Source organism: Sorex araneus, chromosome 7 (genome assembly GCF_027595985.1).
Source record: "Sorex araneus isolate mSorAra2 chromosome 7, mSorAra2.pri, whole genome shotgun sequence".
In the NCBI taxonomy this organism is placed as follows: Eukaryota; Metazoa; Chordata; class Mammalia; order Eulipotyphla; family Soricidae; genus Sorex; species Sorex araneus.
In genome coordinates, this window is record NC_073308.1 from 40,105,324 (window position 1) to 40,120,063 (window position 14,740).

General features: G+C 45.9%; 2 protein-coding genes across 3 annotated transcripts in view; both read left to right on the plus strand.

The window, feature by feature from the left end:
- RBBP5 (RB binding protein 5, histone lysine methyltransferase complex subunit) overlaps positions 1-6,804 on the plus strand; it is a 31,580-nt gene extending 24,776 nt beyond the window's left edge. For both annotated transcript variants that reach the window (XM_004610078.2, XM_004610077.2), the window contains exon 14: positions 5,953-6,804. In XM_004610078.2, the coding sequence (XP_004610135.1) occupies positions 5,953-5,981 (29 nt within the window). In that variant the 3' untranslated portion in view covers positions 5,982-6,804. The remainder of the gene's footprint in view (positions 1-5,952) is intronic.
- Positions 6,805-8,014: 1,210 nt separating this feature from the next.
- TMEM81 (transmembrane protein 81) lies at positions 8,015-10,118 on the plus strand. The gene has a single exon (XM_004610186.2). The coding sequence runs from the start codon at positions 9,256-9,258 to the stop codon at positions 10,048-10,050; it is 795 nt and encodes a 264-aa protein (XP_004610243.2). The 5' UTR covers positions 8,015-9,255; the 3' UTR covers positions 10,051-10,118.
- The last annotated feature ends 4,622 nt before the right edge of the window (positions 10,119-14,740 follow it).

Sequence of the window (14,740 nt, forward strand, 5' to 3'; positions counted from 1 at the left end):
TTTTGGGGAGACTTTTGATTACCATTTCAGTTTCTTTGATAGCCATCGGTCTGTTCAGGTGTTCCATATCTTCTTGGTTAAGCCTTGGATGGTTATAGGAGTTTTTAGGAATTCATCTGTTTCTTCTAGGTTCTCTTATTTCATGGAATTCGATTTTCAGAGTAATTGCTGATGATCCTTTGAATTTCTGTGGTATCTGTTGGGATTCCGCACCCTCCACTTCTTCATTTGTGATTAGACTTATTAACATTCTTTTTTGTTCTTTGGAACTCTTAGTAGTGATTTTTTTAATTTATTTTTTGCTTTTTGGGTTACACCCATCGATGCTCAGGGGTTCGTCCTGGCTCTGGACTCAGGAATCACTCCTGGTGGTGCTTGAGGAACCATCTGGGATGCCAGGTATCAAACCTGGATCAGCCACGTGCAAGGCAAACACTCTACTCGCTGTACTATTGCTCCAGCACCAGTAGTGGTTTATTGATCTTGCTTATTTTTCCCCAAAAAACAGATCTTAGTTTCATTAATATTTTGTGGTTTTTTTTAGAATTCCAATTAATTTATGCTCTTTATTATTTCCTTTCTCCTGCTTTAGGCTCCTTTTGTGGGTCATTTTCCAGTTTCTTAAGCTGTGAAGTCAAGTTATTTATGTGGGTCCTTTCTTCCTTCCTGATGAGTGCTGTTAGCTTTCCTCTTAGTACCGCTTTTGCTGGGTTGCACAAGTTCTGGTAGCTTGTGTTCTTAGTTTTGTTTGTTTCCAGGAATCTTTGGATTTCCTCTCTGGCTGTTGATTGGTTTTTCAGTAGTAGGGTATTTAATTTCCAGGTGTATGAGTTTTTTCTGTTGCTGTTTGTGATTAATTTTTATTTTCTGAGAAGATAGTTGTTCTGATAGATGGTGTGATTTCTGTCATCCCTGTGGAGGTATGTTTTGTGACCCAGGATGTGGGTTATTTTGGAGAATGTCTGTGTGCGTTGGAGAAAATGTGTGTTTGACTTTTGAAAAGTCCTACATATTTATACTAAACCTCTCTTTTATTCCTTCCTCCAAGGCCTTTTTTTTGGGGGGGGGGGCGCTGAATTTTAGTCTAGTTGGTCTATCAAGAGGTGACAGAGCTATGTTGAGGTCTCCAACTAATAATGTGTTGCTATTAGTGTCTTCGTTTATGTCTAGTAGCAGTTGTTTTAAGTATCTTGCTGGTCCCTCGTTGGGTGTGTGAGTTCTTCCTGACGATTATGTATATATTCCTTGATCATTAAAAAATGTTCGTTTTTTTAACTTTTTTAAGCCTGAAGTTAATGTTGGTGATACAAATATGGCTACCCTGGCCTTTTTATGGGGGCTGTTTGCTTGAAATACCATCTTTGAACCGTTGACTTTGAGTTGTTTTTGACTTACTCCAAGTGTGTTAATTGTAGGCAGCAGAAGATTGGATTTAATTTTCTAACCTATCCTGCAACTCTGTGTCTCTTTAAAAAAAAAAAACAAACACCAAAACTTATTTATTTATTTAAATGTGATGCCCAGGGGTTACTCCTGGCCCTCACTTAGGCATGACTCCTTGCGCTGCTCGGGGAACCATATGGGATGTCAGGGATCAAGCTCAGGTTGGCCGTGTGGAAGGCAAACGCCCTCCTGGCTGTACTGTCAGAGCTCCACCCCAACTCTGTGTCTTCAGTGCTGCATTTAGCCCATTGACATTGAGTGACTCTGTTGTCATGGAATTTTTCTCCCATCTTCCTGTAGAAGTTTGGTGTGTTTGTGACATTTGTCTTGTCTTAAAATAGCCCTTCCATTTCTTCTCTAAAGTTGTTTTGTGTCTGAAGTTTCTGAGCTGTTGTTTATCAGTGAAGCAGTGTATCATTCCTTCAGATCTGAATAAAAGTCTGGCTGGGTAAGTATCTTGTGGAGGCATTTATTCCACTGAGATTTTTTTTAACTATATGCCCCCATTGTTTTTGGGCCTGCAGAGTGTTTGATAAATCTGCTGTAAATCTTTAGGATGCTCCTTTGTAATTTCCCACATTGATTTTGCTGCTTTCAGTATTCTGTCTGTTTTTGTCAATGGTTTTTGTCATTCTGATTAGGATGTGTCTTGGGGTCTTTATATTCGGTCTCTTTTAGCTGGTACCCTTTGGCCTTCTGGGATCTGGGTGTATACACTCTTCTGCTCCGGAAACTTCTCAGTAACAATGTCTTTGACTGTTGCTTCTTCATCAGAATTTCTTTCCTGGTCCTCTGGGGTCCTGATAAGTCTTATGTTGTTTTTCTTGAATTCATCCCATAGTTCTCCTGTTAGCTGTTCATTTATTTTGAATTTTCCCCCCATTTTCTGTTCCAGTCTGGAGGTTTTCTGTAACTCATCTTTGAGCTTGCTGATTCTGTCCTCAGCTATTGTTATCCTGCTGCTGAGGTCTTCCAGTGAGTTTTATTTTACCCACCAAACTCTTTAGTTCTGTCATTTCTGCTTGTAAATTTTCTTATTTTGCCCTCATATCCACTTGTGTTTTATTGCCTCTCCATTCCATTGTTTCTTTGAGCTCCTTATACATCCTCAGCATGTCCTCTGAACTCCTTATCAGAGAGGTTTTGTAACTGGCTGAGTCTTCAGGGCTGCCTTTGTGGCTCTTCTGATCTATTGTTGTGTGGCTTGATGACTGGAGTTGGGATGTCAGTGTACTCACTGTGAGATACGAAGAAGTGAAGTAACGGCGACAGCATTAGCAGCCATGGCTTTGCAGGGGCCCTAACCTTGGAGACAAAATGGTGGGTGGCTCCTGAGTACTGCTTTCTGACACACTGGGTCCCAGGGGACGCACTGCTCAGATTCTTGGGACCAGGGCTTTGGTGAAGCCAAGCTGGGGTGGCTGGCAGGCGCCCTTTAATAAAATGGTGGGTAGCTTCTGAGCACTTCCTTTTAGACAGGGCTCCAGCGGACATGCTCTCAGACCCTACTCTTATTTATTTATTTAGAGAAGGCTCCATACTGTTTTCCGTAGAGGCTGAACCAGACAGTATTCCCACCAACAATGAATGAGGGTTCCTTTTCAGAGTATTCCCACCAAAACTGTCTCCAGTTTTGTTTTTCTATTTTCTTGTGGGGGTCTGGATGGGTTGGAGGGGTCATGATGGCCACTGTTAGTGGCACTCAAGGGCTCTCCCTGGCTCTGGTTGAGGGTTACTCCTGGTGGTGCTTGGTGGTGCCAGGGAACGAACTGGGGTTGGCCAGTGCAAGGCAGATGCCTTAGCCCCTTTACTCTCTCTCTGGCCCATCCAGTCTGTACATGCTGTTTTCCCTGGTGTGATGATATCTCACTGTCATTTTGACTTTAATTTCCCTAATAAGTGGTGATGAGAACTTGTTGAGCTTTGATAGTGCCTTCTGTATCTTGGATATTACCCATTTATTGATTGATTGATTGAATCACCATGTGGAAAGTTACAAAGTTCTCAGGCTTATGTCTCAGTTATACAATATTCAAACACCCATCCCTTCACCAGTGCCCATATTCCACCACCAAAAACCCCAGTATACCTCCCACCCCCGCCCCCCCCACCCCCAACTGCATAACTGATGGATTTCACTTCATTTTCTCTTTACCTTATTACATTCCATATTTCAACACAGCACTCACTATTGTTGGAGTTTCCCCCCAAGAAAGACAGCCCTACTACCAAGGAAGCATTTGATAATTAGTTTTCCATTGCTGAGAATGAAGAGATATGTAGCCCCACTGCTCCAAGTACATAGCTCTTTTTCCTTTCCCTTTTTCCTTTTCCTTTCCCCCAAACCCCCCTTCCTGCGCCTTATAGTATGGTGGACGCCACGCCGTGGTTCTCCCCGAAAATGGGAAACAACTGGGAAAGAGGGATATTTCCTCTTCTTGGCTGGCGTGGGGCTGTTGCTTAGTTCACAGTCTAGAGAAGTGGCTGCTACTTTGATTACCTTCAATATTTCAACAAAAAACTCAGTTATTACTTGGAGTTTCCCCCCAAAGTCAAACCTGCTAACAAGGAACCATTTCACATTGCTGACAGTTAAGAGATGTTAAGTCACACGCACGCAGCAGTGTCCGAGTGGTTTTGGATTTCTGTATAAAGTCCAGGGAAAATTCTGCCAGAAATTGCATAGCCCATCTCACAGTCCCAGTGCATTGCTGTAAGAAGCTGTGCTGGATGCCCAAATGTGTTAGGTCTCTGGAATCAAAGTCTTTAGGCGCAGAGGGTCCGTTTTGCTCTCAGCAGCTCCGGATTTATCTGGGCCCAGAGTGTGCCGGTTACACCCACTTCCCATGATTCCCTAGGAGCCCCAAGTGTAAAAACCGTATACCTCTGGGTTAGGAGTCTTAGAAGGTGGCTCCAGCCACGTGGATGTTGCTGCCGCCGCCATTTTCCGTGCAGAAAAACAGGGTGGAGAGGAAAGATCCATCCCCGGCAGCGTGGAGTTGTAGCCCAGCTCACAGTCCCAGTACATTGCTGTAAGAAGCTGCGCTGGGTGCCAAAATGGGTTAGAAGGTCTCTGGAATCAAAGTCTTTAGGTGCAGAGGGTTCCGGATATTACCTTTTTAACTGATGTATTGTGTGGAAATATTTTCTCTCATGTAGAAAGACAGGTTTTTATTTTAGCCAATTCTTTTTGCTGTGGAAATCTTTAAAATATGATGTATATATTCCCCATTAGTTTACTTCTTTGTTATCTCCGCCACACTTCTCACATTATTGAAAACCTCTCTGAGCTCTATAATCTGGAATGTCCTCACTCTGTTTTCCTCAGAGCATGTTATGGATTCTAGTCGAAACTGTCGGCATACGTGGTACCAGACATCAGACCAGGGCTATCTGTTTGCAAGACCAGCGCCTTACCTCCCTCTCCCAGCCCTCATTTTTGGGCTTATGGCTATCCAGTTTTTGTGGGTGGGCATACATACAATCTACACAAGTTACACATATATTATACATATTTGTGGGGTGGGAGTGAGTTGGGCCACCAGCATCCAGCAGTGCTCAGGGCTTATTCGTGGCTCTGGTTCAGGAATCACTTCTGGTTGTGCTGGTGGACTATATGCAGTGCCGAGGGACCTAACTCTGGTCGGCTGCATGTAAGGCAAAGAATTTTAACCCCTTTCCTGTCTCAAGGCATTAAAAAATATTATATTGCCAGTTTTCGCCTGTACTTGATTTTTAAATATTGAAAGAAGTTAAAAGCAAAGTTTATTAACAGGTACTTTTCTAATTTGAGTGATGGATGATTTTTTTTTTTTTTTAACCATTTTACCTTCCAGGGCATGCTCTTCCCCCATTCTAAATGACATCTGGGAGGTTTTTCTTCACCTTGTTCTCTTTTTACACTTCCTAGTTAATAATTCCCAGCAGCCCATGTAAGGATGCCTCTCAGAGGTTGAACAGCTTCTATGGAGTCATCAGGGAAGTGTGCCTTTGATTTTACTGTTTAGGATTTTGTTTACCGATCACTTAGGCACGTGGGAGTGTGGTCAGTAGTTGTCATTCCCATTTCACCATTTGGGGCTTTCTCAGGTGACACCTCAAGGCAGCAGGGCTGGAAAGGATTGTTAGTCCTCTAGTAAGTGGGCTGGTACATGAGAGACCGAAAGAAAACCTAGAACTTTCCCCCTGCCCCTTATTTAACAGACTGTTTGGATTACAAAGTTGTATTTATTAGACCTTGGGGAAGGGTTAGCAGTCTAGAAAATGTAAGGAACGGATCAATATGTATTACTCCTCACCCTCGGGGCAGTACTAAGAGAAGTATTAGGTTGGAGGTTGGGGGTCTAGATGTAAAGTAATTGGGATCGAATTTGATTATTACTTTCAGGGGGGGAATTTCATTGCCCATGTATGCTTGGAATGTGCCATCCAGCATCCATTAGTATGTCTGTTCTCGTAATATTAAGTTGGTGCTGAAAGAAATTTTTATTTTTTTTCGTCACTCTTCAGCAGGGGGAGCAATCTCAGAACTATTATGAAGACGCTTGATGTTTCCTCGCTCTTCTCTGCTTTGCCATTGAGTGGCCTTTGGACACCGTGGTCAGTCATTTGAGTCTGACTCTGATTTTAAAACAAAGGCCTCTGCGCAGGAGGTGGAAGGAGTGAATTTTATGTTTGAATGAAGAAGTGAATTATGGAAGAAGAGTTCACGTCCCTTCCCCTTCAAGCATAGTCCAAATCGGCTCTCAGGAATGAGGATTTGTGAAGACGTCATCAAATAGGAGTTTCGACTCATTTAGACTCTGATGCTCAGTTATCTTGCTGGAGAAAGATCCCTCTTTTTGCTCATCAGACTTGATTATGCCCAGCATCATTTTGGCCTGTCATTTCCTATCTCCTGTTTGCTCCCGTCCTCGGTGTATATCCTCGAGTGACTGGTTCTTACCTGAAACATTGCTTCCTGCACCCTCGGACAACTTCTGTTGGTATTATTCTTCCGGTTTTAAACTTCCCCTCTCACCAGATTCCTCCTCTGTATCTATATTGTGTACAAAAGGCGGGCAGAAAAGAAAGCGCCTGGAAGATTTCAAATTTTCAGAGAGCTAAGAAAGCCTTCCTTTTCCTGACTAGCCCAGTTTGCTCGAGAGGCCGGGCGGGAGGAGGGCAGGGCTTGTCCTTGTTTTCTTTTCTTTGCATGTTTCCCTCTGGTGTTGGCCCGTTCCCTCTAATCATGGTTTCTGACGATAGCTGTAGATCTGTCTCCAGCAAAGAATCATCACGACTGCTTGGCCTGTGCTGGCTCCCAGAGCTGGAACCAAGCCAGTGGCTCTCAGCAAGCTTCTTCTTTTCTTTCTTTCTTTTTTTTTAAAAAAAAAATTGGGGTGGGAAATCTATGCAAGGACTAAAGTAAAACTGTCCAAAATCAAAGCAGCAACAACAGTTCAAATCAAAGATCAAGACAAGAAATTTTGCCATTGCTTGTGAGCCCTGTGAGTCTTCACGTTGTCCCTTCTACTCTCCGTGCTCCTTTTCCAAGACCCCGTGTTTCCAGCCACTTCCTTTCTGTGAAAGGTTGCTTAGCTTTTAAGACACTTTAATTTTTACCTTTTGCTTTTTTACCATTCCTTCCATAAGAAGTAGCAGCAGATTGGATGGATCTGGACCTTAGGGGTTTGACATTCTCTAAAAGCCCTGAGGAAGGACGCCGGGGCTGGGAGGGGCTCACCAAGCCCCTGCGTGGGCTTGCACCCGTGGGACGTGCTCGGCCAGGGCCTCGTTTGCGCAGGCCAGCGAGACACTGTGCTTATTGTGGAATGAGGCAGTGGGCCATGCTCCGGCGGGCAGCTCAACTAGCCGATTGATTGCCTTTGGGATTTTAGGGTAGAAATCAATGAACACATCAGGATGACCCTCCTTCCCCTTCCATCCGTAGAACTCAAAAGTAGCTGAAGTAAGAGCTTCCCATCAGCCCACTAGCTGAGGTTGGTTCACTGGGTTTAGTTTCGCAGGTACTCTTTTTCATTCCATTTCTCTGGACTCTACACCGCCTGGCACGTGGGCTGTGTACTGCAGAGGTTTCTGCCTTATTCCATGTGCACGGCAGTCGGGTGCCCTGTGCGTTTGGACACTCACTGCTCCGTCCATCTCCTGAGCTGGCCCCCGAGGATAGAGGGTGGGCCCCGGCACCTGGGCCCTGGCCGCAGCGCCTGATACTTATTTATGCTTCGGAAATTTTTCTCAGCTTCTAAGACCTCTTCATTTCAGTTTGAATTTCTCCATTTGTACAATATATGCTTGTTCATGCCCCTCTCATCACACCCGCCTCCCCTCCCTGTTTTTTTTTTAATGTTCTGTAGTTTTGTACCAGACGAGACTTAGCCTTGAGTACTTCTTGCTGAGCTTTAATGCTTTGTAAATAAAATCGGATGTTTATTAAAGTGGAAGTGTAAAATGTGTGTTTGTAGATACTGATCACTTCTGAAACTCAGCAGCCACTTGACTTTGTTTGCACCGTGGGAAATGCACCCTCTGGGTTGACGGGATATTTTCTTTCCGAGCAGAACTGGAAAGGATGGCCCGCAAGGTAGCCTGTCTATCTCGTCCGGACAGTGTCACAGAGAAACCATTCAAGTCAAAAGCTGGGCTTACATCCAGGGAAACTGACTCCAAAAGTCTAAGTGCGTTCGGAAGCTTATGGTGCCCAGAACACTAGTCAGGAGAGGCGCCCCCCCCCCAACGACTTTAAACTGAAAAGACCCTCTCAGAGCATCTCCACAGAATCTCACACCCCCGAGTAAGTGGGAGAGGCCAGAGGGGAAATCCTTCGGGCGCATCTGCCTTCCTGATTTTGCTAAAATCCTCATTAATGACTTGCCCCCAGGATAAATAGTTTTAAAAAATGGCTGACTGCTAAAGAGTGTTTCCTAAAGTCTTTTTTTAATCACTAACGCTTTGCTGCTATGTGACAAAGAATTGTCTTTGACATCACAGCTGTTTCATAGCAACCCTGACCGCGGGTGCCTCTGTGCTGCGGTGGACAGGGAGGGATTCCGCTGAGGCCTGGGGGCCGCGTACACCTTCCCTGGGGTCCGAAGGGTCCCTGGAAGGGGCCATGCGGCATGAGGAGCTCTGGGCACTGATGGATACTTTGGTTCTAGAAGGGCGCCTTTGTCTAGAAGGGCGCTTTTGTCTGGCTTTTGTCTTTGTGGGTTTTCACTTGTCTCAGGTGGCTCCCGGGGACAGCAATGCATACTTTCACTGTTCTCACCTGTGTGTCCTGGGATGCTCAGCCGTCCTTCCTGAAGTAGGCCGGCTGCTCTGTTTGCAGGAAGAAGAGTCCTCTGCCTCCCAGGCCAGGTCTCTTGATCATTTTTCTAGAAGGTTAAGGAGCACTTCAGGCTCATCATAAATTCGTTTCTCCTTTTTAGACTTAGTATTTGATTTCCCATTTGGCCAAATGTAGCTGGTTGTTTTGAAACGAATACTCTGAGGTCCCCTCATTTGGAAGAGAAGGGGAGAGAAAGGGTGGGGGAGAGCCCAGCCTTTGCGGGACTTTGGGGATCCACTGGAGAAGACTGCATCTCTGTCTTCCCACCAGATGGATTTAAGTTTATGACAAGGAAGTGAAGAGAATGAAAACGGCGAAATGACCCTTACACAGGCAACGGCAGCTTTGTGACTTTACTACCTGTGGCCTCATCTTAGCCGCAGGACAGTGTGGCCGTTGTGGAGCTGCTCTGATGGCCGATGTTACATGGCACGCTCGCTTCTGACCTGGGGTGTTGGCTGAGGGAGGGGAAGTGACGGCTGAGCATGGCCCCTCTGGCCTTGCCCTTCCTCCTGGGGGTCCTGGCTTGGACCCTCCGTCCGTCTCGGGCTGCAACTTCACCGAGGACGCTGGCCATCCCTGAGGAGCTGCAGGAAGCTGTGGGGAGAGTGATTGTCAGTGCCACCACCTGCAGCGTCACCTGTGGCTTGGGCTACAAGGAGGAGACCGCCTGCGAGGTGGGCCCTGATGGCGTGAGGCGCAAGTGCAAGACGCAGCGCCTGCAGTGCCTGACCAGCTGGGTCTGTGGGATGCTGCACTTCACCGTGCTCAGCGGGGGGCAGTTTCAGCTGAGCTGCGTGAGCGCCGCTGACCTCCTGGAGGAGGGCCGGGAGGCGTATCGCTTCACCTGGAGGCTCGCCCGGGGCATCATCTCCACCGAGGACGAGGTCTTCAGGCCCCTGCGCGTCAGCTCCTACTATGTGCGATTCTACTCTCTGCGGGAGTATGACTCCGGCACCTACCGCTGTGATGTGCAGCTCTTAAGAAACCTGAAGCCAGTCAAGAGGCTCTACTTTGGGCTGCGGGTTCTTCCCCGGGACTTGGTGGACCTAAATTTTCATCAGTCCCTTACCGAGAATCAGAAATTAATAGATGAGGGCCTGGAAGTGAACCTGGACAACTTTTCCCAGCCTGCCCGGCCCCCGTGGAAGCGGAAAGTGGCCGTTGCCGTGGGCCTTGGCGTCCCTGTCGGCGTGGCTGTGGGCGTGTTGCTGATCCTGGCCCTCTGCAGGTGGCTCAGAAGCAGTGAGGGCCTGGGGCCTGGCCGGCCTGGGACCTGAGCGGCCGAGAGCTCAGGATGCCGAGTGAGCTCAGTGGGGACCTGGCCGCCTGGTCATGGCCAACTCAGGAAAGACTCCCTCCATGAGTGGCAAAGGTCAAAGAAGTGGAAAGGTGGTCAAGGGTTCCTGCGGTCACAAACATCTCCTGGTCACTCCTGTCCACTGGCTGGCCCGCAGGCCTCTCCCCTGCAGCTTGGAGAGCTGTTTTATAAACTTGCATCTGTTTTCCACTCTTTAATGTGGGGGTTGCCCCATCTCCACCCACCTTCTGAGCAGATAATTGGGTAGCATAGTGTCCCCTCCTTTTTTTTTCCTAGTGAAAACATTTTTTTTTTAATTCCTCTTCAATAAAAATGAGTCACAGTAGCTAAGTGAAATGTGACTCCTTTCTGCTTTTTTGCTTGATTCCTTGGGATGGTTTAAATTGCCCTGGAATCGGGGCTGGAGCAATAGCACAGCGGGTAGGGCGTTTGCCTTGCACGCGGCCGACCCGGGTTCGATTCCCAGCATCCCATATGGTTCTCTGAGCACCTCCAGGAGTAATTCCTGAGTGCAGAGCCAGGAGTAACCCCTGTGCATTGTCGGGTGTGACCCAAAAAAGAAAATAAATAAATAAATAAATAAATTGCCCTGTAATCAACCTGGATTTCCTCCTTAGATTCTTAGACTGGGCTCGGAACACGCTGCCTTGTGGGGTACGTGCATACTCCCCTCCGTAGCAGGTGTGGGAGTGGGATAGGGAAGGTGCATTGGGGCGGGGGGTGGGTGGGGGGAGATTGGTGGAGGAAACAGGCATTATGGGGTAGGAAAGTTTGATGCATGAAGAGCTACCACTGACTATTGTAAAATTGTAAATCATGATGGCTAAAATACATGCCTTTTACAGCTCAGATAGAGAAGGGAACACCAAGTAAAGGATGTTGGAAGGACCCATTAGGGTTGAAAGGTGCGTGCTGAAGACTATAGACCGAACACGATGGCCACTCAATACCTCTATGCAAACTACAACACCCAAAAGGAGAGAGAACAAAAGGGAATGCCCTGCCGCAGAAGCAGGGTGGGGAGGTGGGGGATGGGGTTGGGGCAGTGGGAGGAATACTGGGATCATTGGTGGAGGAGAATGGGCACTGGTGGAGGGATGGGTAAACAATCACTGTATGACTGAAATGCAAACACGAAAGTTTGTAAGTTTGTAACTACTGTATCTCACGGTGATTCACTAATAAAAATTTTTAAAAATGAATTAAGTTAACCATACCTTTTAAAGTTTGAAAAGCTCTTAAAATACAAAAATATGAATCATTTTGAGTTCTTCCCCAGACCTAATCATAGTTAACATTTTGTGTTATTCCCAGGAAATATATTTTAGCAATAACATACTTATTTTTTTGTACTTAGTATAGAGTGTTTCTGGATAGACAAAAATACAGTAGGGTTTTAATCGTGTGGGAGGAAAATAAATATTCATGACTGTATACTAGATATAAACATGTTGACTCTTGGTGATAGAATTATAAAGTGGCTGTACTTTGTTGAAAGTTTTTAAATCATCTGTAGTGAATACTGTTTGAGTCATGAGGGGGAAAACAGAATTATTTGAGAGGCAGAGAACCATATTACAGATATGTTTGAAGATAAGGTTTTCTTGTCATGATTTCCCCTACCCTCAAACCACTTCTTTTTCTTCCCACTCTTTTTGTTGTTTTTTGGGCCACACTCAGTGATGCTCAGGGGGGGTCTCTGCTCAGGGATCGCCCCTGATAGTGCTCAGAGGGACCATGGGATGGTGGGGATTGAATCCCGGTTGGCTGCATGCAAGGCCAGTGCCCTACCCACTGTACTATCTCTCTGGCCCCCTCCTCTCGCTCTTTGAGAAGCAGGTCTTTGTAGACTGCAGTCTTGGGACATGGAGAGCATTCAACACATTTAAGGAAAAAAGGTTAATCTTAGCAGGGGAAGGAGCTGATGCTGGTGGGGGTCCCCAGGTGATTTATGTGAGGAGAAAGAAGGCAGCCTTGAGAAGATCTACCGCTTTCTCTCTAGCTGTCTCTGCCACCCTGAGCAGCTGGGGAAAGTTGGGACTGATAGGAGTCAGCTGTGAGCCTTCCCCTTCGGGAGAGGAGCGAGAAGAGGGCTTCTCCGGAGTGGAGAGGGAACCCCATATACATCCCAGCCATGAACGCATGAAAGGGCACGTCTCAAGGGGGAGACGTGGGCGTCATATGCTCGGGCACCGTGTACCCAGGTGACTCATGGCGTGCAGACGACACATTGGCAGCACATGCATGTACTTCTTTTGTTCTATGTAGGTGCTTATGGGGTTTCTCCCAAGTAGCTCCAGGGTCCCATGAGTCTGTTGCTAGGGTGGTTGCCAAGGGGGTAGAGTTGGGAGTATTTGATAGTTTCCTTTGATTTTCCTTTCCTGGCCTGTATGCCTGTTGGAGCTTCTCTCAGAAGGTGTCTAGCCTTCTGCTCTGTGTTGGGGCCAGGTAAAGGTCTTATCAGGCCTTAGTTCCTGTGTCCACAAAGTGGGCCCTTGGCAGCCTTAAGACTAGTGACAGAGTAAATCTCATCTCTTGGTTTTCTTATGTCACTGCCAGAGGGCTCCCGCTAGCTCCTTGCCCGCCTGCCTGCCTCACAGCCATCAAGGACCTGGATGCATCACCCAAAGGCTCTGAAGCTCATGATGGCCCTGCAGTGGCACGGCTGGATGGAGAGGCTGATGCTGTACCCATCCTCACCCTCACCCCCACCCACAGTACAAGCAGAGGGTTCAGTAAGGCCTCTGCAAGAGCAAACAGAAGGAACAGAGGACACGGAGGAGTAACAAGCATTTAAAGGTCTGGGAGGGATGGACTCTACAGGAGTCTATGGGTGACAGCATGGGCTAAGAAAACGAGCATTGTGCTGGAGAGAGAGATGGCAGGAACAATCTCCATAAACATATACAGTTCCCCAAGCATCATCTGGGACACTCCTGAGCACGGGGCCAGGAGTAGCCACTTAGAAAGCCAGGTGTGGTCAAAAAGAGATGAAATAAATAAATAAAGTTAAAAACATTAGTTGGGACTACAGCAGTCTGATATAATGATAGTATGGTCACTCAATATGTCAGCAATATTTTTAATTGGAACATGATGACCACCAGGTGGCATAGTAGTTTGTCAAAACTAAAAGTAATTTATACTGGCAAAAGAATGCTAAAAGAAATCTACAGAACAGAACAGAAAGCTGAGAAAGAGACCCACATAATTATAGCTGTAAATATAGTCAATGATATACCTTTTAACCCTTCCCTAAAAAAGTGAAAGTAACGGAGAAAGATAGTCTTGACAACAAATGGTGCTGGAAGCGTCTAAAACTCCAAATGTGTAAAACTGAATTTATACACAAATCTTACACCCTTCAGAAAAATTCAGAGTGGATTGATCACTATAAAACTTCTAGGAAGAAGGTAACAGGAAGAAATTGACCTCACATTTGGTGGCAGCTTAAGACACCTTAGGCTGGAATCATCAGATTAAAAACTGAGCTGGAGAGAGAGAACAGCAGATAGGGCACTGGCCTTGTATTCAACTGACCTGGGTTCGATTCTTGGAATCCCATATGGTCCCCTGAGCTCCACCAGGAATAATTTCTGAGCACAGAGCCAGGAATTACTGAGCACAGAGTTATTAGTTGTTTACCCCCTTTACCCCTGCAAAAAAAAAAAAATCAAAAGATAAGCCGGACTTTATTAATTTTTTTTACTCTCAATGATAAGAGAATGAAAAGATAAGACAGGGAGAAAATTTTTGCAAAATACTTAACTAATTTGCAAAATAGTTTATCCAAACATAGACTAAGAAATCTTAAAATTCAACAAGAAGAAAACAAATCATTTTTTAAACTTTTTAATTGAATCACTGTGAGATAGACCCTTACAAAGCTACTTATGAAAAGAAAAACAAACCAAAAATCATTTAAAAAATTGAGTCACAGGCTGGAGAGAGCTCAGTGGTTGCGTCAGCCCTTGGCACTGTGTGGTCTCCTAAGCACTGCCGGGAACAAGCCCCTGCAGAGAGCGGGGAGCACTCCCTGAACACTGCATGTGACTCCGAAAGCAAAATATTGAGTCAAAGACCTTAGGAGTCATTTTCATCACGAAAGATATACAGATGGCAAATAAACAGGATGCACGGCGCTCTATGTTATTAGGGAAATGAAAATTAAAGCAATAATGAGATATCTCTAGAAACACAGAGTCGCTCAAATCCAGAACAGGAAAAGCACCAAATATTGGTGAGGATGCAGGGAAAGAACGCTCAGTCACTGATACTGAAATGTAAAATGGGGCAGCTTCTGTGGAAAACAGCTTGGTGATGTCTTCTGGAAACTAAACACACAGCATGAAGCAGCAATGGCAACTCCTTGCTGTTGGCTCAACAGAACTAGAAATGCCTGCACACATAGAAGCCCACGTGTGTTTTCTGCAGCTTATAATTTTCGAAAGCTGGAAGCACCAACGATGCCCTTCAGCGTAAAAAATGGATGAACAAATACATTCCAACAGTGGAACAGTATTTGGCACTAAAAAATAAATTAGAAGAAAAAGCCAGAAAAATAGCTCAAGTGGGGGTGAAATAATGTGTGTAAGGGTCTGGGTTTGCTACCCAGCATTGCTAGGTGGAGCCGTAAAGGGGTCCGAGAA

Bases quoted from the DNA above. Each gene is read 5' to 3' on its own strand.
- TMEM81 (XM_004610186.2), top strand. From the start codon at position 9,256: ATGGCCCCTCTGGCCTTGCCCTTCCTCCTGGGGGTCCTGGCTTGGACC.